The sequence below is a fragment of the Lichenostomus cassidix genome, chromosome 3 (assembly GCF_008360975.1).
Source record: "Lichenostomus cassidix isolate B80296 chromosome 3, HeHo_3.0, whole genome shotgun sequence".
Lineage (NCBI taxonomy): Eukaryota > Metazoa > Chordata > Aves > Passeriformes > Meliphagidae > Lichenostomus > Lichenostomus cassidix.
In genome coordinates this window covers 56,232,500-56,255,556 of record NC_139483.1, presented here as the reverse complement: position 1 = coordinate 56,255,556, position 23,057 = coordinate 56,232,500, and the positions used below count along the sequence as shown (strand labels likewise).

At 43.5% G+C, this 23,057-nt stretch overlaps 1 protein-coding gene across 3 annotated transcripts in view; it reads left to right on the top strand.

The window, feature by feature from the left end:
• The first annotated feature begins 10,488 nt into the window (after window positions 1–10,488).
• Window positions 10,489–23,057, top strand: part of MYB (MYB proto-oncogene, transcription factor) — a 28,314-nt gene continuing 15,745 nt past the window's right edge. For 2 of the 3 annotated variants that reach the window (XM_085055890.1, XM_085055888.1), the window contains exons 1-9: window positions 10,489–10,648; window positions 14,255–14,372; window positions 16,020–16,091; window positions 16,753–16,845; window positions 17,236–17,456; window positions 18,964–19,201; window positions 19,996–20,076; window positions 20,476–20,580; window positions 21,896–22,153. In XM_085055890.1, coding sequence (XP_084912016.1) covers window positions 10,626–10,648; window positions 14,255–14,372; window positions 16,020–16,091; window positions 16,753–16,845; window positions 17,236–17,456; window positions 18,964–19,201; window positions 19,996–20,076; window positions 20,476–20,580; window positions 21,896–22,153 — 1,209 coding nt within the window. In that variant the 5' untranslated portion in view covers window positions 10,489–10,625. The remainder of the gene's footprint in view (window positions 10,649–14,254; window positions 14,373–16,019; window positions 16,092–16,752; window positions 16,846–17,235; window positions 17,457–18,963; window positions 19,202–19,995; window positions 20,077–20,475; window positions 20,581–21,895; window positions 22,154–23,057) is intronic. The other variant, XM_085055889.1, reaches the window with a different exon arrangement.

The following is a 23,057-nucleotide window of genomic DNA, read 5'->3' as shown; positions in this document are numbered from 1 at the left end:
AAACTGCTGAAAAAACCACTATTTCTAGAGTAGCCTACAGCATGTAAAAAAAAAGCCTAAGAATTTCTGAATTCTGACACTTTAGTAGGGCAGTAAAAAAAAAAAAAGTGGTTTTCTGATAATACCAGCTTTGTCTGAGGAAGACTAGAAGAGTGGATATCAATCTTTGTGTGCTAGAGGAAGAAAAATAGCCAGCTGGGCTAGAATATTAGCCAAAACACTTATGAACTGCGTGATTGTCAAGTGCAACTAAAATGTCACTAGGAAGGTTAAGAGTATGCTTCCTTACTGGGGAATTCCAGAGGAACTATTATTGGGGAAAAAAAAAAAAAAAAAAGACCAGGGTTTACAGGGCAAGGTTTCAAAGCTTTTTTGGCAAGATATAATTTCTACTGCATTATCACGAGCCCTCAATATCCTCAAGCAAAGGCAGAGACTGGAAGAAATGTGCAGACAAGATGATCCTTCCTTGGCACAGTTACGTACAGATCAGCTCCTGTTATGTCAGCTAAATAAAACAGACTTCCCAGAGAAGCACTTGCCATTTCAGTGACAGACTCTAGAAAAAGCTCTGTCTTTGTCTCTACCTACCTATTTACAAAAGACAGAGGTTGTACAGACCATATTGATGATGTCCAGCTGTTTCTGAAACATTTAGATGAGAATTTAGGTGAGGAGCAAAAAAAATTGTCTCGGCAATATCACATGAGTACTTTTCTACAAAAAATGCTGGTCTGTTGTTATCAGGAGTACCTGAAATTGTACATTTAACAAAAACAGCAACATTGCCTCTATTTCTTGCAAAGAGGTGTCTGACATTAAAAAATTGCATAATTTGCCACCAAAGCAACCTCTGATAGCATGAAAATAGGTTTAATATATATTTGCTTCAGTCAAATGTGTTTAATTTGATTGGTATGAACCAATATGGGATTTATGCCTGTGTTTAAAGCAGCCTGAAGAAGCAGCTCCTGTGATAAGTTTGTGATATTCATTTGACTAAGTCTGAAAATTAGAGATGGACCATTTAGACATTGTCATTAAATATTTAATCATTTATATTGGAAACACTAAAAGTGTTCGTCAGTTCTGTCCAAACTCCTCTAGACTTAGATTCCTTCTAACCCAGAGAAAATACCCTCCTTCAACTTCATTCTCAACCTCTAGAAGGCACTGGCTCCTTGGAAAAGAGAATTTCTGCCTGTGTGTTAGCTTACCACACAGACTTAGGGCATCTGAGGGTAATTTTAATGCCCCTTCCGGTGTAATCTGATAGCTCCTTCGTGTCTGTCAAGATGTCATTTGTCACAGCTCCATCGTGGCACATAGCTGGTGTGCTGCCACTGTTGAGTTCTAGTGCCTCACCCTAAGAGTTAAGTCCTGCTCTCCAGTTATATTTGGGCAGAGAGTGGGGCCATAAGCAGGTATTGGCCTCATCATCAAATTAAAACAACATCTGACAAGTGATAGATCAGTAAGGACAGATGCTTTATTTATTCATATGCACCCCTCAGCAATTTAGCTGGTTGCCTAATTGTCTTGTTTAAGAAAAGCAAGTTGTCTCCACTTGTCTTATATTTCTACCCACAAAGCACTAAGGATCTACCTAATTTTATCATTCTCAGAGCTACTAAAGGTGCCCTTACTTACTTTATTTTTCCTTTTATTTTGCACAATTGCACCCAGTGTAAGACTGCCTCTGTTAGTGACCAGTTTAAAGAGTCAGATACTTGAGAAGATGAGATTGTTCTGTAATTTTGCTTATGTAAAGTAGGTGTATTTTTAAAAAATCACTCCCCAGGGGAAGTGCAACCCCTTGTATCTCTAACTGAGAAAAGGGAACATCCCTGAAAATTGCAATTTACCTAAAACCAGAATAAAAAAATTTAATAACATTTCCACATGAAAAGAGAGATGAGGCACTGAGAAATATGTAAATGCAAGTGAACAGAAAATGAACTGAGCATAACAAAATTATTATAGTCATTCTTTATTCTTAATGAACCAAGTAGTAAATATTTTATTGCAGAACTAAGACTAATATGTGATTCAATGCAGGAATTTTCTTTCACAAAAATTATGTTGTATGACAAGTCATTCAGTCAGTTTTCACAGGAAGGAAAAGGAGAAATATCCAACTTTGACCTAAAAGTACAGACCAAAAAAGCTGTCTTTGGCTGCATATGATTCTGATCTAGCAATAATATTCTCATCAAACTGAAGTCCAAACAATTGCCCCCACAGCAAGTTCACCCCTGATAAGAAGCTGAGCACTTTCAATACTCAGTTTCTGTAGCATCTCCAAAAATAGCTGAGGAATCAGAACCCAACTGCTGACCTGGTGGTACAGCAGGCAGATGATGGGCCAGCTCCCCTTTCATGGCTCTTTGTGTTTTACAGTGCTGACAGCTCTGGAGCTTGTTTTCATCAGTGTACTATCCAGATATGACTCAGAAGACATATGGAGAACATGTACTGCCAAGATACAATTTTTAAAGTCACTTTTCTGTTCAAAACCACACTTACAAAAAAAAGAAGAAAAAAAGAAAAGAAAAGAAAAAAGAACACCAAACTAAAACAAAAACCCACAACAAAGATGTGCTAAACTGACAAAAACTGTCACTAATAGCTGCCTAAATCAATAGGTGGTCATCTTGTGCCCTCTGACTTCAGTGGGGACAGAAAAGGGGAAAGGTGCTTGATGTGTAACTATGAAAAATGTTCATTTGAGGAAAAGTTTTAGATTAGCAAACCAGAACACTGAATATTATCTAGGTTACAAAATAAAAAACTGGATTTATAGCAGCTGAACAAGAACCAATTATATTGGTTCATTAAATATTACTATTCAAAAGAAGGGAAAAAATAAATAAGATTTCAGTTTGCGATTGAGACTATTGCATCACAATATCCCTGCAAAATAAGAAGTGCCCATAAACAGCAGAATAGGCACTTGTGAAGTCCAATTTTGAAGCTATATTCATGGCATGGCCATTTGCTGGGGGATCTGTAATCCATACTAGAAAGCAACAGTAGATGGCCTACTTTTCACAAAAAGTGAGAGCGAGAGAAAACCACATTGTGCCATAGGGAGGGGAAGCACAGGCACAGCCTTCATTATTAATTGGCATACACAGAAAGAGCAAGCAGAAACAAGACAAGTAAAAGAAAGAAGGGAATTCTCCCCGGAAACATATGGGAAGCACAAAACAGAAGTAATAAAACATTAAAGAATAGGGATACAAACACCAGTGTGTCCAGAGAGCGCAGTCATTAGTAATTAGCCATTAGTAATGAACATTATGAAAGCACTGGAAGTGTGAATGTGAAAGTTAATGGCTTCTTTTACACGTGTGAGAGAGTGCACAGCAAAAGAACTGGGTATCTAAATAAGAAATGTATGAAAGAGTCTTCCAAGTATCATTTTCTATATAACTCATCAGCCTTCACTAAAGGGAGAAGTAAAGGAAAGCACAGAAAATTCCACTTTGACACCTGTCTTTTAAAGCTGTTTTCATTTTCATAACTTGTCTTTGTAGTTCCTGCACAGCAGAGGACCCAAAGCCAAGCACTGCCAGCAAGTCTGGCCACAGACCTGGTGCTCTACCCAGTTACTTTATGGGTCCACTAAATCAACTCCATTTTATAATTAGCCACCAAGGATAATTTTCTGCCTAATTTTGCCATGTAAATCCAATAAAGGCTCGAATCCGTAAAGAAAACTAAGCACCCAGCACTGCTGAGGTGCCCTGTCTTCAAGAAACTGAGCACAAGCTTTTTCAATACTTTTGACTATCCTTTTCCTATCTGGTTGAGCTCTCAAATTGTAAGTTGTCTGATGCTGTCAATTGACATTTACAAGATACCTCGGGAAATATTTTTTGCAAGCCCCAGAAGTCATTTCCATCACTGAAAAAGCAGTACATGTAAACATACAATTTGAAGAATTATTGCTAAAAAATATTTGATGAACAGTTTCAAAGTTCATACCCAAACTTTGTTGGACACAAATATTTAGTAATAACATAGTGATTGCTTCAGAGTTGTCCAAGTGACAGCGATCACCTAGTCAACCACTTGGTCTTGTTTCTAATTAAAATCCAGCAAACTTCTTTAAAATCTAATAGTGTGGTGTAGGAGGAACTCAATGAAATTCAGTGGCAGCACTTATGGACACAAGGAAAAGAATGCTGCACTATTTGTATACACAGCATTACGGCAAACATAATTTGACTACCTCTTAAACAGCAGTGACTAGCAAGAGCTGCAAGACACAAAAATGGAGGTGATTAATTCTGTCTTGGCCTGAAAAAAATACTTTTCTTGCCAATATTTTGGCACCTCCTACTGACTGATACAGAAAGGAGAGACATAAGGCCTGAGGATGTAAAAGAGATATGGTGAAAATTCAAAGCTTTAGTAGTTTGCCTATATTAATCTAGCCCAGCAACAGAGTTAAGTGTGAAGGAAAGTGGAAAGAGATTGATTCCACTTCACAATACTCAGTCAGTTAAATGATGGGAGACGGTCTGAAAGGGACAAGGTTATAAGCATATAAAATACTGGATTTTAATAAGATAATAACAGAGTACATGGGAAATAGGGCTTTGTGTGAGAAGAGTACATGACAAATCTACAAAATAAGATCCATCATGGGTTAACATCTAAAAGAAAACTTGTAAGAAGTGACTGCAACCAGTGAGTTAGAACCACAGAAGGAGACAAATCTCCTTTACATATCTTCCAGTAATAGGAGAAATGAATTTTAGAGACAATGGAATTGACAAGAGTCTGCTCATGCTTTTATTTAAACTGGTGTAAATCACCTTGTATTTCCTTCCAATTTATCAAGTCAATAGAACAAGAGGGAAGAAAGATTGCTGCAATGAGGAACCAGGCCTTTCCAGCTGCATGACAGTGAAAAAAGGCTAAATGTAAGCAGTTGGTGTCTGTAGGACCTTGCTATGTTGTGCATTGCACAAATAAGTGGCTAAACTCATTTACATGTGTTTATTCTCAACTACATTACCATGGTTTATAGATTAAGCTCTGCTTTCAGGTACAGCCACGTATATCTAAAGAACCCTAAGAAACATCGCTGGAGTTGCTTTGCATTTACAAGGGGATAAATGGGAGAGAAGGAACAGACTGAATTCTCTGCTAAACTGGTGCAAAGGTGCACCTCCTCAGAGGACACTTTTAAAAGCAGCCACAGAACAAAAGCCTCTCTGCTTGCCAGCCGGGCATACATTATAGTAACCACACCCTTCTAGGTAAACATGTACATAGAGCAAATCACTTCTTTGGTGAATAGGGTTTACTTTATCATTTGGAAATGCATATTGCTGTTCCTTGACATATTAGTATGCTTAAAGGAATCACTTAAGAAAATAAACTTATTTGCCTATGTTTACACTTACTTGCCATGTGTACACTTACTCTGTTATTAATCAAATTTGTCTAATATTTTTATCCCATCACACTTTATATAAATAAATAAATAATAAATGAGCATGAGGGCTGCTTTTCAAGTAGTAGTTGCTAGAAATAAAATAAATTAAAGAAATCACATAGTCTCCGGTGTGATGAGAATAGTTGGAAGGGATGTATTGCTCCAGGTATTCTGATAACATACAATGTCAATACAGCACCATATTGCAAATTTTCTATTGTCTTAATGTCAGTGCTCTACTACAGGTTAAAAAGCCAAAGCTGCATATGCAATTAATCCTTCTTATTTTTAGTTGTGTTTTTAAAAGAAGCTAGATTGCTCTGTGTGATGATGTAGGGCTTCACATGGAAAGAGGCTTGTTTTCACAGGAGGCACTGCACTTGGTACAGAAGTGAAACCACTGTGCTTGGGCAGCCAACTGGACATGGGGTTCTGCTGGTGTCCAAGGATCTGGTGCCTCTTGCCCCAAGCCTTCTTTTGCACCTACTCTACTGTGCTGTTTCACAACAAATGAAAAAACAGCTTTTGTACAACATATGTTCAGTTCCTATAGTAAGCTATTTTTGCAGTTGGAAGGCCTCAGGCATTACTCTCCTTCCAAGCCATACACAAACAAAGAGGGTTTACCACAAAAAAGAGCCTCTGCTGAAGAGTGTAAGGTTTACCTTTGCTCCCTCACTCAAGATCCCAATTTCATCAAGTCCTATAAAATTTCAATTGATTCAGTTTCACCTTATCATTGAATTCTTATTGCTACCTGGTCTAAGGTCAACTATACTTTCAGAATAAATAAAGAAAATTACATAGTGCAATCAACTGGTAAGTCTGAACCATTGCTATCTTATTTGTGTTCTATACCAGAACACACTGGATTTTCAGTGTAGGTGCTCTGCTATAATCAGGGTAACAGCAGTCTAGAGGGGTCTAAACCTGCATGTGCATAAACCAGATGTACAAACTTAAAGATCTAGGCTACACCAACTACACTGCTGGAGCAGAAACCAGCAGAGCCCCTCCTTCTTTCTCTAAGCACATGAATGCATAGCCTAGGAGAGATCTTGTTTCCAGCTGATGAAAGTTTCCAATCAGCTCTCAACCCTTTCTCTGGCTTTCCAGCCTGGCTGCAGGAAAACGAGGGTATGATGGTGTGGAGGTAGCTGCCCTGCAGTTTTCCATCTGTTGTGGCCTTACCCAGGTCCAGGCTATGTCCATTTTCAGCAGGGGAGGCTACTCACACCTAAGTGTTTGCTGTTCTTGGAGTCCCGGCACTCATGCAAATCTGGGTGGTGGCACATCCAGGTGTTTTGAGGCAGGTACCCCTCAGGAACGCAGCATGGGGCCAGACACCAGCCTGGCCCTCACACACTGAACAGCTTACTGGAACAAAAATGTTAATGCACATGGTTGGATTTAATTTGTATCCACAGGCAGAGGAATCTGGCTAAATATCTGTCTCCAAGAGACTTGGTACGTGATGCAAGAGGCATTAAACCCCAGTCTCCTGCCTCCTTACCCTGAACTTTTAGTCTCTCTTCTTATCTCCTTTTATGGGGAACTTGTCAGGAAGTCTACATCAAAGGAAAATATACATTTTTATTTTGCTTCAGATGTGTTAACAATATTTATTAAAAACATTTCTGGCCAAAATACCAAAAATCACCTGATGTTCAATTATAAAAATACCACAAATGCATTTGAAACTTTACCGTAACTACAGTCTAAAAGTGAAACTAAAAAAGTGAAAGTTGCTTGTTGTTTTATGATGCACAGGCTGAAAGAAATGCAGAAAGTAAACAAAAAAGCACACATAAACCTACATTTATTAAAATACTTCTTGAATGCTAAAATATCTTTGCACTAAAGGGAAAGGTGGCAATTTATAAGACTTTTTATAGGAATAAACCACGTGTGATCATAGAAGTTGTTAGACACTGATTTTAGAGTATTCCTTGCAGATCCTGTGACAAACTCAGAAAAAATAGGAACACATAGGTAAAGATTTCTGCTGAGATTTTCCAGTGCAAAAAGTATGTGTGCAACTACCTCCCATCCTTTTGGAAAATCCTGGTGTTCAGGCTTACTGTTCTTCTCACAGCTAAACTTCCTTCATGATTCCTTTTCTATTTGGTTATGCCTAGTTAACTGACGTTGGCAATACTCGGCCCAAGTCATGCCAGCTAAACAGCAGATCGTAACAGGAAAAAAGTGAGGAAGAAGACGACATAGCTTGGATTTGGTGTTTAATCAGGATCCTTGAAACTTGCTTCACATGCTTTTAAACTTCATTTTGAGGTTTATGTTTGTAGTGGAGGTGTAGGAAATCAAGTAATTCAACTTGTATTTGCCATTTATATAATTACTTTTATTAAATTACCTATATAATTTGTGTAAGTTAGAAAAAAAAAATCACCAGAACATGCAGTTACACTGTTTACAATAACTGTCAGTCGATGCAATTACTATAAATAGGCTCAGAGACATCACTAATTAATGAAGTTGGAAGTGTAATGTAAGAAGAAGTCTGCTACTGCACATCTAGGGGATATGATATCTAAGTTGAGAAGGGCGATTTCTTTTTCTTTTGGGCTTTGGCAAGAATATATTATAAAGAACCCTCACACGTCAAAGTCCCCCAGGCTACAGATGCTTGGGAAACGAAGCAAAATAGTAGAGTTGTGGCTTGTTTTTAGCTAAATTTTAAACATTAAGAATTAAGGAACACCAGTGGAGTGCGTGTACACACCTTACTGATTTTAGTGGCATTTATATATGCAGAGTGAGTTGTGGAAGATTGATCTTTAAACCTGGATCAGAGGTGTCATTTCCCTCTCTATTTTGAACACAGTAAGATATGTTTTATTTGCAATTTTATGTAATCTTATAAACCAAATGTAGTGGATTCTTTTTTCAGTCTGGGATGAAAAAATGTATTTATTCAGAGTCGCTGGAGAAGAAATGTAGTCTTGCACAAAAACTGTCAAAAGAAAATTGTGCATATTAACAACCCTCTTGAGAGCAATAATAGACATTCTTTGCATTTATTCAGCAAATTTACATTCAAATCGGGAAGATGTTGGATTTATCTCAGTTAACACTGAAATATTTGCAAAAACCAATAAGGGAAAGTGTTTCCTTGCAGAAGGAGGAAAAGATAACCTTGCAGCATTTTGTTTGTACCTCTCTGGTATACTGTAAGCAAAATGACCACACCACTTGAGTGAAACACGTATTTTTAGTCACAGAGAAGTAGTATATATCCTTAACAGCAGATCCAGTGAATCCTGACATATCCTTACAGCTGCACTGACAACAGGCCCAGCTTTGGGCCTCCTGTGTGCATAAGCAGCACTCATTGGTGGAGCAGTACTCAGGAGACTTACTTTTAAATAACTTTCTGCAAAGGGTTCACACACAAAATTTATACTCTTGTGGCTTATTATCAGCTTTTTTGCAACAGTAATATCTCAACCACCTCGTAACAGTGAGACATCTTTCTGTGTTTTCTCTGGCCTCCTGATTTCATTGCTCACATACATCTTGACTGTGAAAAAAAAAAACAAACCCAACTTAAAAATTCAATGGATATGAGTAGCCTTGTTCTCTGTGACCCCCAAATGCATTTTATACAAAGGTGTACAACAGAGCTGATTTAGTCTTCGGTTTTCCCGATTAGCATTAACCCCCCCACACTTCCTTGCGGAGAAATGCTTTGCAGACACATCACCGGAGGAAGCCCCTTCACCCTGCACTAGCGCTGCCCCCCGTCGCAGCAGACTCATTTTACAGGTAGGCAAACAGCCGCCGGTAGAGACGGCACCTCCTACCGGAGGCTCGGGTAGGGCAAAACAGGAACGACGTGCACCCTGCGGCTAATTTGGCACGAAGTGTGATCCCAAGAGGTGATGCGTCCGCTCGGGGAGACAGTCCCGGCTGCCCGTCCATCCCCGCGCTGTCGGAGCCGGTGACTCCCGTTAAGCGGGAGCCTTCGGGACGCAAAGCGCCGCGGCGGGGCGGTGCGGGGCTGCCCGCCGGCTGTGCCCAGCGCACGGCCCCGGCCCGCGGGACGCCCCGCCTCAGCAGCCCGCTGCCACCCTCCGGCAGCGGCGCCGCGGGCTCGGGAGCGGCCCCGGGAGCAGCCCCGCCCCGGCCCGACCCGGCCCGCCCCGTCGGCAGCCCATTGATGAGCCGCGGGCCTTTGAGGAAAGGGCCAGTGCGCCGGAACTGCTGCAAAGCCATGATTTTTCAAGCAGCAGCGCAGCCTGGGAACTTTGCATGTTTCGCCATTTTTTCACATCCTGACTCATTTCTGTATCAAAAAACGTGTTCTCTGGAGCTCATCGGACACCCGCCGCCCCTCCCGCCGCCGCCGCGGCAGGCAGCATCCACCGCCGGGCAGCAGCAAGGGGAACTATAGCAGAAATCCCCCGCGGCCAGGCAACCGCAGCCAAGCCCCGGGCAGCCCCGGGCCCCTCTGAGTCCCCTCCGAGTTCCTTTTCTGTTGCCAGCGGGGGTTGTTTGCCCCCCGAGGGCTCCTCCCGCTGCAGCCCGCACGCCACGCAGGGAGCGGAGCAGGTGCACCCGCCAGGCCCACCCGCCCCCGCCGGCGGGAGGCACCTGCGAGGACCGGGGGGTGGTCGCGGGGTCTCGCCCGGCGAGAGTTCTCGCTCCACGGCGGGACTCGCCTTCCCCACCCGCCGTTCACGGGGAAGAGGGGCTGCCCCCCGCCCCGACAGCTCCACCAGCGACAGCCGCAGGGCGCAGGCAGGGGCGCTGGGGACGCGCCGTCGAGGGCCCGCGGCGCGGGAGCGGCTGTCGCGGGGGGGTCCCGCCGCTGGCGCGCAGGATGGGCGGGGCGGGAGGGCCCGTGGGGCGCTCGGCCCCGGTCCGCCCGCCCCGCGCCCCGCCGCCGCGGCACGGGCCCGCCAGGCGCCTGCGCACTGCAGGGGCGCCAGATTTGGCGGGAGGGGGAGTGTCCAAGGGCCCTTTGTTTGATGGCATCTCTGTTTACAGAGTTTACTCTTTAATCTCAACCTGTTTCCTCCTCCTCCTCCCGCGGCTCCTCGGCACTCCCGTGCGCGGCGGCGGAGCGCCCAGGAGCAGCCCGGCAGCAGGGAGCGGCGGTGGGCGCGGGCTCGGGCTCCCCCGTCCTCCTCCCCCAGCGGCCGGTGCGAGGATGTCCCGGAGACCCCGGCACAGGTAACCCGCTGTCTGCGGGCGGGGGACGGCCGGCCGCGCTCCGCGCCTGTCAGACGGGGCGCGGGACGGGAGGCAGGGAAGGCGGCAGCAGGAGACCGGCTCGCTCTGCGGACGGGCGCGCAGCCCCCCGTCCTCCGTGCACCTGGTCTACTCCGCCCCCGGTGCCGAGGCGTCCCCCTCCTCCGGGGACGCCGGGGCAGCGGCAGCCCAGCGGGAGGAGCCGCCGGTGCCGGGGCGCTCGGGCCCCGCGCTGCACTCCTGCCGGGGGCCGCGGGGGGCCGGCGCTCGCCGCCCGCAGGAGCCGGCGCGGAGCCCGACGGAGCTGCGCGCCCCGCAGCCGCACGGCAGGACAATGTCTGGCGGGCTCGGCGGCGGCAGGTAGCGCGTCCCGTCCCATTCATTCATTCATTCCCGGCGGGGTGAAGCGGCGGGTGCGGGGACTCGGTTCGCTCCCTCGACTTTTTTTCTTTTATTCGTGCAGCCCTTTCGTCCTTGGAAGTGCGGCTTTCGCCTGCGGGGCTGAGCTTTTTCCCGGCACGCGCTACTCGGCACATGCCGGAGCGCAGCAGCGCTGGCGGGGGGCTGCGGGTCCGACGGAGCGCTCGGCCGGAGCTGTCACCTGTGCCCGCCCGCCTGCCGCGCACCCGGGTCGGGGCGATCGCTGCCACACCGCGCCAGGGGCCGGGGGCAGCGGTGCCCCGGAGGCGGCGGACTGGACGGGACGGCAGTGCCGCGTGGCCGTGGCCGTGCCGCCGCTGCCGAGCGGGCGCACAGAGCGGGGTTGTTGTCTAATTAGCCGGGGACGGCGGGTCGGACACGTGGAGGTTTTTTTCTCTTTCTCTTTGCAGCCCGGCATCCTCCCCTCCTCCCCTCCCCTTTGGCTGTCTGTGACAGGGGAGAAAGTCTCAGCCCTGCCTGTCTCTTCCCGGACGCCGGCCCCGTCCTGTCGGACTGGGAGCTTGGTGGGCTCTTTTAAGGAAGAGGGGCTTGCGGTGCGGGAGAAGGCGGCAAGCCGCTGGGCGAGCGCCGGGCTGTACTTTCAGTGTCAGAGCGGGGTTGTCGCTAGGGCTGGCGGTGAATCACCCGGCCCATCTCTCCCGAAAGAGAGGGACAGCCACCGCTGCCTCGCGGGCGCCTCCCGCAGGGACACGTCCGCCGCTCGGGGCTGGGAGGCCGGGGTGGCGCGGTGCGGTGTCCGCCTGATCCACGGGCGCGGCGCGGAGCGGCGCCGGCGGGGCCACCCCGGCGGGAGCGGGCTCTGCCCCGCGGGGCTGGTGCCCAAATTCCTTCAATGACGGTAACAGCAGCGAGTCATTTCCTCTACACCTCCCTTTTTTTTTTCCTTCTTTTTTTTTTTCCTCTCCCCTTTATTTTTTCATTCTTTTCCCCGTGTGTCGTTGCACAAGCCGGTTGCCCGGGCGAAGAGCGCAGCGCTGATGGGAGGCCGGGGGACTCCCGCTGTCCCGGCGGGGCGGAGCGCCGCGCCATGCCGTGCTGTGCCATGCCGAGCCGTGCCGCCCGGGGGGAGGCTTAAGGGCTGCGGCCGGAGGTGCAAAATAAAGTTTTAGAGCACCGCTTAGGGCCCGGTTTGCTGAAGAAACTACCGAGCGTCCCGGAATCCCAGGGCCCTTGTCTCCTGCTGGAGAACGCAGGTAGTACAGTGGTTCGCTCGGTTCTGCGGTGCCAACGAGGCACCAGTCATTTAAATAACCGAGTTACAGACCTGAATAAATAACCGCACTGAAGTCCTTTAGCGTGTTGGCCGCTGATGCTGCGCTGCCGCTGCAGAGCGGCGTTTCCCTGCGGTGCCCGGCCCCGTGCAGGAAGCGCCGCTGATGGATGCATACCTGCTGCTTGCCGTCTACGGAAAACTCGTTTTCAAAATGATACTTGGAAAGTGAGCCACAAAACTTCCTTTGGCATATGGGCAGCGCCGCAGCTGTCTCTGTGTGTCACTGAGAAAAGTGAATCTACTTTAAAAGGCGGCTGGGGAAGGAGCCGCGCTTGAGGCAGCTGGAGCGTGGGAGCTTTTGCTCAAGCATGGGAGGCTCCAGCTGCCAACGAGGGGTGCGTGCGGAGTGGGAGCTTCAGTCGGGACTTATCCCAGGCGTTACGGGGTCTGGGGAATCGGGAGTGAGCCGTGGGGCTGCAGGACTGCGGCGCACTGGGGGCGAGTTGAGGGTGGCAGCGATGGGCTGGGTGGGTGAGTCAGGGGCCACCCGGCAGAGGCTGCGGGAAGACCACGCACATCACAGCAGGCTGTGGAAAACTTCTTACATGTAGCACAGTTTTCATGGCACATGACACAGGCCAGAAAACAGGGTGGAAGATGAATGGTGTGATTAGCCCAGTACTTTTAAAGAATGTATGTTCAGCAGCTTGCATTTTGGAGGTGTTTGCATCTTGACTAACAGTCGCTGTGCTTGCTTTAAATTAAGTCGCAGTGAATCTCCTGAAAACAGGTTAACAGCATAAGCAGCGCCTGTTAATTTTATTACAAAATAACTTTGTTTTAAACTCTTAGTCATATTTTAACATACCACAGCATGCCATACCATCAGATATATCACAGTTGTTAATCTTGCAGCATGACATTGACTTCTTTCTAGCACTTGTGGCTAGCATCTCTTAGCTGAATTTCAGAACTGCTGCTCATAGCTTAAGAGTTAGAAATAAAATACTGTCCACCAGAAAGGCTCCTCCTGTTGCAAAACAGTCTTCTCGATTTGGTTAGGTAGGTAGAGCAAGTGTTGTTTGTGAAAAGAGTAATGGAGTCCTTTTTACCCATAGATAGCCTCTGGGGAAATCCCTTAGTCATGAATTAGGTGAGAAGCAGAGTATTTCAAAAACAGTATGAGGGATTTAGAAATAGATTAGAGGTATTAAAGTTAGAGAAATTGGGAGTATAGAAAGGTCCAGTCATTCATTTATTGGTTGCAGGATATTAAACAAACTTGTCCTCAGTCCTTATCTGTCCAAACCCATAAATGGAAGGCATGTTTTATATTAGAGTTTATTGCATGTTAATACTGTCACTCACTGCCTCTACTTAATTGTAAAAACTTGTGCCTTCACATATAGAGTCCATAAACATTTTCTCAAACAGGGTTATTGTTTAACTTTTTGTACTGCTGCAAGATCTGTTTTATTTTGGAACAATATAACCATCTGCTGTATTAAACGTACAAAAACACATTTTTCAGAATGTATGGCACAAGTTGAAGATCTTAGACATGTACTCATGTACTGGACACAGCCTCTAGTTGTCTTTATTGTCCCAAACATTGTATTTTAATTCGAAACCTTCATTGGTTGAAAGCTTGCCAAATGTGTAATTCACCACTGATCTAACATTAAGAGCAGGTCTAAACATGCACAGTAATACGAAGGTTGCCAGCCCTTTGCTTGTATCTGTGGATACCAAAAACAGCAGAACCAGTTCAGAATACTAGAACAACAGAATGCAGAACAAAATCTCGTTGTGCAAGTTTTAAAACTTTTATCTGTGTAACCTTTGTAAGGATTGTAGTGGGGGGGGTTGTGTTTTGTAATTATGCAGCTCAAGTCCTCATGTTCCACTCTGTCTCGCTGTGTTTCCTTTTGCAGTATATATAGCAGTGATGATGATGAAGAAGATGTTGAGGTGTATGATCACGATTATGATGGTCTGCTTCCTAAGACTGGAAAACGTCACTTAGGCAAAACCAGGTGGACCCGTGAAGAGGTAAATCCAAGTTCATTCATCTCCTGCATGTAAAAAGATAAGAGAGAGCATGGATCACATTCTTCTCCAAGTTGCTTCATGTTCTTCACCATATTGCTTGTCTGCAAACTTATTTCAGTGACAGTCCCATATCTGTCAATGAGGACAACTTTTTTTGACCCGCTAGCTACATTCAGTGTTTTATTTAACGTTGAGCTTAAATAAAATGTAATAAATTTTAAATAAAATGTATAAGCACATTTTTTTTTATTTTCACGAAGCTCTGTGTTACTGTATGTGATGTGTAAACCTCTGTGTAGTTCCTGTTGGAGAAGCAGATTCCAAACCACCTGTAGCAGTGCTTCATTGTTACTACTTGCCTCTTTCTGTTTGGAAACTGTTGCTATGCGAGAATCCTCCTGTGTTCAGTGTCCCACAGCAGCAAAGAGCTGTGGCAGAAACTGCTGCAGTCCTTCTGTACTGTTGGAATTTTGCACTTTATTGCAGCATTATGATTCCAAGTGGAGATAAATTAAAAGCTGGAGGAAAGAAATCCAGCAGTACCTCAACTGAGCGTTCAAGATGCATTTTGCTTTTCAAGGTCAGAATAGGTTTTAGTCATGATACCCTTGTGCTGACTTTCTGGGAAAATTGTGGTATTAAACTCCTTTGCCAGGTGGATATCCTTTGGCCGTTTAACTGGTCTGAGTTTGTTGTGAAAAACATGAATACAGTTCTTGAGTTATATTTTGACTTTCTCTTCTATAACCATGTGTATTGATGTAAAAACAGTGGCAGGTCACCTCTTGCAAACCTTTTATTTATTTGTTTTTTAAATCAAAGTCCTCTCTTACAAAGGTGGGCATGGTTGTGATGTGGCCAGGGAGCAAAGGATGGCCATGAAGTCCAATGGCCATTGTCCTGTCAGATGAACTGGGAGCATACTGAGAGGTGCTGACTGGGGAAGGAGAGGGCTACTCATCTCCTCTTACCTCTTGCAGCATTTCTGGTTTATTTTACACTATATGTTTCCCAGTACATAAGATTAGTTTCTTTTGTCTTAAGGGTGTATATTTCTGGCCTTATCATTAGAAAGATTGGGCCAAATTTTGTGCTATTGCAAGTATGCAAAACTCCTTCACAGTATCAGGAGCAAAAAGGAGCTGTTAGTTTTATTGTGCATTTATTGTAGGTGGATAGGCCATGAGCAAATCCCTGGAACTCCCATTACTTGCAAGACATATAAAGCTTAAGGCTGTGATTTTCAGAGGTCCCCAGATAGCTGAGAGCCTGAGTGTTGCTGAATTTCATGATTATTCTGATGCCTGGCATCTAAACGCCCATGCCCTCCTGTAAATCCAGTCCAAGAATAACAGGTACAGTGCTTTGAGCAGTAAAACAGGAATATATACTGTGAGTCAAACAACTGCACAAAAGTCAGTCTTTCTCCTGTGGCACAGTAAAGAACCTACCAAAATCCAAAGACGTAGGAAAATCTTCTGCTTTAGGAAGTAAAAAGCATGAGAAGTCTACAGACCACCCTTCCTTATGCTCAGAAAGCAGAAGTAGATGTGTAAGAAGCTAAAAGAACAAATTTTAAAAAATATTTCATTTGAGTTATAACAGATTGCAATATTAATGATATCTGTGGTTTTTCTAATGATTCAGGATGAGAAATTGAAGAAGCTTGTGGAGCAGAATGGCACAGAAGACTGGAAAGTCATTGCCAATTTCCTTCCTGTAAGTGGATATCGGTTTCTGTTTCCAAGCCTAGTACCAATTATTTATCAAGAGCTTTCCTTGATGTAAAGGGGAAGGGGAGTGGTTACTTAATAGTTATATTTTCAGGGGAGATATAAAACCTCCATAAATTGAGACCTTTGAAATTTAGTTAGATTATTGTGGAAACCCTTATATTTATTTTTCCTTTCCCTTCTCAGAAAGGGTTGGAAAAAAACAAGCGAAAACAGGGGATGGTGGGGTCTTGCACAGTAGATGGTTAATGCGACAATGAAACAAAATGCCTCAGCACATTGAAAAAAATAGCTTTGGTGAATTGTAAGTATGATTTTGAAGATAACTGCTTTGTGAACACTTTGGCTGTTGCTGAAATACTGCATGTGAAAGCATGCCAGCTATTGTACAGATGGGGAAGATAAAGTTCGTCTAGTTTTGGTGATGGAGTCCTCAATGCAGAAGTGATGGAAATCTTGTCTATTCTGTGAGCAAATTGATAGTTGAGCACCTTCTTCTCAGACTTACTGTATCAGTCCAAGTCATTTAGTAGTCTTAGCTGGCAGTGAAATACATGAAGAGCAAGTGTATGTAAATAACAACATTCTCACTCTAGTTTCATCTTGTCTAAAGAATTATCCACTTTGTGTATTTCACATTTCACTAGAATCGGACAGATGTTCAGTGCCAGCACCGATGGCAGAAGGTACTAAACCCAGAACTCATTAAAGGTCCGTGGACTAAAGAGGAGGATCAAAGGGTAATCAGTTTTCCTTTCTGTCTGATTAATGCCTTATTGCAGATTTCATGTGTTGGAGCAAAACTCCTGGAAACTTTGGTGGCCTCAACATTATTATGGCCAGAGGCAGATTGTATTTGTGTAGAGCTTTCTAAGTTTGCTATGCAAATAAATTAATGTAGCTTCACAGCACTGTAATGTAGGATTGCAATCTAGAAATGCCTAAACTATTACCAGATTTTTCCTTTTGGGTAAAAATATGAATGGGAAGTGGGGAACCTTAATTGCTCTTAGTTTTACTGTGGCAGTTTTGAGAAATGCTGTTGAAAATAATGCTTCACCACAGAAAAAAATTTCATTGATTGATTATGCATCATTAAATACAGGCAGTTTTTATGTCCTTCTTTGAAGGTAATAGAGCTCGTGCAGAAATACGGTCCAAAGCGCTGGTCTGTCATTGCTAAGCATTTGAAGGGAAGGATTGGAAAACAGTGCAGGGAGAGGTGGCACAACCATTTGAATCCAGAAGTGAAGAAAACCTCCTGGACAGAAGAGGAAGATAGAATTATTTACCAGGCACACAAGAGGCTGGGAAACAGATGGGCAGAGATTGCAAAGTTGCTGCCTGGACGGTAATGACACATACCTTTAGCTCTTAAAAAAAGGAAAAAACTGCAGACCTGAGCAATCTCTTTTGGTCACCTCAGGCTGTACTGTATAAATAAAAAAAATTTGGAATCAAAACCTGGGAAGCCAGTGACACCGATGTGCATTTTTCTCAGTGGGGAACTGCACTGTTTGGTCGGTACATGGAACAGTATGCTATTTTTACAGGCTTTTAATGTTTGCCATAGGTGAAAAAAATAGTAAGTAGAGGAAGACCATAACAGTTTCCTAAATGTCTGTGCAGTCTTATTTGTGCCTGTGATGACCCAAAATTTATATCAATTTAACAAGGAAGCATCAGGCTCTGCAAGTGGAATGTAATTTACATTCTGCTAAGGGTATGCCTTCAACATGAAATCCATTCTGTTTATTCAAAATTATTTAAGAGAAGGCTTCTTCAACTTTTGTGATTGCTCCTGAATCACCCAGATGATTTTGACCTGTTAAAAATCCTTATATAAAACAGGAGAAACTTTTTCATTAAACTCTGGTCCTGGAAACATTTGTATCACTGAAAGCTTTTGCACAGCTTGTATACAATCTCAAAGATTCAGTGTGTTATTTGCTGTGATTAAAAGTGACCCAAAGTGTGGGCAAACAAATAATGTAAGCAAGGGAGAGGTTTCCCTTCCTACTTTTCTTCCTGCTGTTTGATAAAACATGTTCAAGATCTAAACATAAAATCTAACACCATGATAGCCTTTTAAGCGGACATTTTCTGGGCTGCTTTCACCTTCTAGAAGGTAACAAAGAAATTAGCCCTTGGAAATATTTTTGTAGCTTCCACACATCACAGATACTGCTTTGAATGATACCATGCACTGGTGATGTTTTTCAAATAGAGGAGCTTTTTCTAAGCATACTCTTAAAATCTCACAGACTTGGTAAGTTTGCTTTTTCTGACTCATGTATGTGAGGATTTGAATCTCAGTTTTTCTGCATCTAAGAAAAATCCCAACAGTTTTATTTACTGAGTTTGTGTGTACAGCATGATGTTGTCGTTGTCTAGGTGGCCAGCTGGAAAGTTGCTTGGAAGTCTTTGCACAGCTGTTCTCCACAGTCTTTCTTCCCAGCAATGAGACACAATAAAACCCCACTGAAATATTAAGACATAGGAAGATGATGTTGGCATTCCTTTAGGATGGCCTCAAAGGGATGTTAGCCTTTGTTGTCACCTCGTTTCATGGGAATGAGGTGAAGCTCAATTTAGTAATTTCTTAGTATTAAGAGGATCTAAGCCATGAGAGATTGCTTTAAAAGGTACATAAACAGCCGGCACCCCTTTTTCTTTTTCCCTAAATTTTGTACTGAGCATCTTTCCTGAGAAGTTGGGAGTAGCTTTTGTAATGGGGGGAAAGAGGAAGGTCAGAGAAGAGCACAGGGCTTAAACAGAATGCCAACAGGAGTATTGACCTGTCTGAATTGGAAATGCTCATTTTTGAAACTCCTCCAATCCATGTATTTCTGTTGCAGAACTGATAATGCTATCAAGAACCACTGGAACTCCACCATGCGCCGAAAGGTTGAGCAGGAGGGCTACCTGCAGGAGTCCTCCAAAGCCTGCCACTCCTCAGCAGCTGCTGGCTTTCAGAAGAACAACCACTTGATGGCCTTTGCTCACAACCCATCGCCATCTGCCCAGCTGCCAGTGGCCAGCCAGCCCCCACTGAGCAGTGACTACCCCTACTACCACATCTCTGAGCCACAGAACGTGAGTGCCTGGAAATGGGAATGGGCTGGAGCTGCTTGTTTTGCCTTGTTGAGTGGAGGGGTGCAGTTTAGCCATGCCTGGTTTCAGGAAGCATGAAGGATTTTCTTCGTCTTGGGGCACTTTGATGTGTTTGATGTCAGATGAGGATTTCTTTGGCTTTTATTTAATTCAGTGGTGAAAATATATGCATTTCAAACTGGTGGCATTCAGGTGGTGGAGTTGGGTACAGCGAGTTTAATACCTTGGGAGCAGTTAACGTATTTCTTAGAGTTGTGAATATTAAATTTCTTGAATATCAGTTGAATCTGGTTGATTCTGTGTTCCATGTGAAAATCTCCCACGTTCTCTTTAGTAATATTCTGTTTGTGGGTTGCCTGTCGGAACCAAGTAAACAAGTATTGTTTTTAATCAGATTTCTTTTCTATTAATGATTAATAATGAAACGGGCTTCTGCTTCAGACAGTTGCATTGTGGAGTTTTAGATGATAATAAATTGCATATTTAGCTTTTTCACTTCAATTTAGAAAATCCTTACAAATGTGTCTATAAATTATTCATTTTTTCTCGTTCAGGAAGGGTAAATATTTTGTATATTTTCTTTCTTCCTCTCTAATGCTCGCTGTCGTGTTCCTAAAAACCTGTTTACTTTTCTTGTAAACATTTTTAGGTTTTTTGCTATTTCATCTCCTCAGACTGCAAATATTAAATACCTAAAACCAAAGTATGTTTAACACAAATTCACAATGCAAGCAGATAATATGATGGAAATAATAACTTTTTGCTTTTTGGCCTAGGTTCCTGGTCAGATCCCATATCCAGTAGCACTGCATGTAAATATTGTCAATGTTCCTCAGCCAGCTGCTGCAGCTATCCAGGTAGATAACTTGAACCTCATTTCAAGAGTCAATTTCTTAAATATTTGATAAACTACAATGAAGACATCGTATATTAAAGAAACATTTTAATGTATTTAATGTGGTGAAAAGAGAAAATGGGGAAGGTGGGGGAGTTCTAACATGGCTAGTAATTGCTCCTTCTGAAGTGGATTTCAAACACAGTAGTTGACATCTGGTGTGGTGGCTTTTACTTTCTCCATTTCAAATGTCTATACTGAAATTCAGCAGGGACTTTGGTAGTGGAAAACACAATTGACATTTTTTCATCTTTGAATCTAATTTGGCTGTTATAACCACAGGTCGGCAAACCATGAGCATTTTAGTTGCTACATCCTATCAGACCTTTATCTTTTCTTTTCCCTTAACTCTTAATTTCAGAGACACTATAATGATGAAGACCCTGAGAAAGAAAAGCGAATAAAGGAATTAGAGTTGCTACTAATGTCGACTGAGAATGAACTGAAAGGGCAGCAGGCATTACCAGTAAGATTGTCACTGTGTGCTTGGATGGAGGGATAGCAGCCTTACCCCAGTGCTTGTCTTTTTAACTTTTTACTCCCCCTCTGCCTTCAGTACTAATCAAGGCTCTATATTTCCGTTTTAAAAGGATGAAACATAGCACATATATAAACATATTTGCTTTATAAATTCTTTTATTAAAAAAAATCCAAAAAATTTACAGGTATCTTACTTTGCAAAGTGGGAGCAGGACTGGGCTCTGTGACATGATGCAATATTGGAAACATGGTGATTGTACAAAAACTAAAAATCCTGTAGATCTTTAATCAATAATGAGACCGATGTTTCTGAAAGTGTGCAATGGTTCATGTGATGAAAATGTAGTGCCTGTGCATTGGATTTTTCTTCTCTGTTGTATTCTTTCCTTCAGCTGTGTTATATACACTTTGTAAGCTTCCAACTTGGTGCATGTTTGAGAGTTTGTTTTACTTCTCCAAATAATGTTAGATTCTTCATAACTGCATGTATGGAGCAAGTGCTGGCTATTACTGAATTCTCATTATATATGCCATTGGATGTTAATGTGTGAAAACCCTTGTGTAACTACTTAACACCATTGCAAAGCCAAGAATCCCGAAATCATTTTTGAAGATAGGTGATAGCCAGCAGATTCTATTTTTTTTTTTTTGGGTAATATTTAAATTAATAGTAAAAGGACTGCTTGCATGATACGTTAGTTTGGCCACTTTTTAACTTTAGTTAATGTTTTGCAATTTCTTCTGTTGCATGATCACACTGGAAAGAAACTTCTGTTAATTTGTTCTTCTGCTTTCCTAACCACGTTGATTTGACAGCCTCTTCACTGCATTGGTGTAAGCTGTAGCATTAGACAGGGATAGCAGAAGAAAAGGAGATAAGCAGACAAAAGCAACTCTAACTCTAAAACCTTTTAGCCTCCTACAGTGCTGAGCGCTCAGTAGGGAAATCCTGCCGTTCCTTGCTTCTGACAGAAAAGGATTGCAGACACTTTTTGAGCACTTGAAGTAACAAAGTATGAATTGATTATGCGTTAGTAATGACATATGCCTATAATCCTGGAAGTAAATGATGAGGTAACTTTGGGATAACAAACACTATGCCCGTGTTACTTAAAACAAGATCTTGCACTGATGAAAGGAAACATCTTGACAATTATTTCATAGGCATAAGCTTTTAGATGATGATGCAACTACTTTTATCTTTCCTCCAGTGGCATCTGACACCTTGTGCAATTTCATTGCTAAGTTCCTTCTGCCTTTCCCCCCTCCCTTTTCTTTTTTTTTTTTTCTTCTTCCTTTAGACACAGAACCACACACCAAACTACCCCGGCTGGCACAGCACCGCAATTGCTGACAGCACCAGGACCAGTGGTGACAGTGCACCTGTTTCCTGTTTGGGGGAACATCACCACTGTACTCCCTCTCCACCGGTGGATCACGGTTGCTTACCTGAGGAAAGTGCATCCCCTGCACGGTGCATGATTGTTCACCAGAGCAACATCCTGGATAATGTTAAGAATCTCTTAGAATTTGCAGAAACACTCCAGTTAATAGACTCCGTAAGTAGACTTGCCGCCCCAGGTGGATTTGTGCGTGGTCAAGGAGGAAGGGGTGAGGAGCTGGGATTGTCCTAAATGTGGTTGTTGGTGTCTTTCCAAGTAACTTTGAATTGCTCCAGGATCTGAAGCTTGCCTTCTGACGTAACAAAATGCAGCTGCTCATAAATGAAGCCCTCCAGCGTGGATGCATATGCTTCTTGTGGGTGTCTCCCTTTCCTACTACATCTTGGTATGGGAGTGTGAGTTGTGGCAAGCTGCATAGTAGGAGCTTGAAACAATCTCTCAACATTTAGTCGCCTTAAAATAAAATCAGAGACACTCTGAAAGATTTTAAACAGTGAAAATATATTTATTGATATTTGAAGTGACACATGCCATAGGTATATATGTGGCTGCTCATGTATCTGCATTGTTTTCTAGAAGTTTTTGTTGTAGCCTTAATAGCTGCTTCTCAAAGTTTAAGGAGCTTGCCCGGGCATATGTGAAGGACACTTCTAAATGCCAAATATCTGACTGACATTGACATAGACCTGTTCTCATTGCAATCTTTGGGATGCTACATGTAAAGAAGTAATACATTAAAATATATATGTTGGTGGCAGCCTCCTTCAGAAGCAGAGGTGTGTGCTTCATACAGCATCAGGTCCCTTTTACCACATCTAGAGCAGGCTTGCATATTAGGAGGAGGCCAGTCTTGGTCTAGAGCACACATTTTTTGGTAAAAAGGCACCATCTTCATACCAAGCAGAAAATAGTAGCTGGGCAGGTAAACAGGAAGGACAGAGTTTGACACATTTGTTGGGGACTCAGTTGCCACTGAGTCCTAGCACTACTAGGGTGTCAGACAGTGTGATAAGATCAAGGTATGTATTGGGAACACCAATTGTGTTCACGGTGTTGCTGC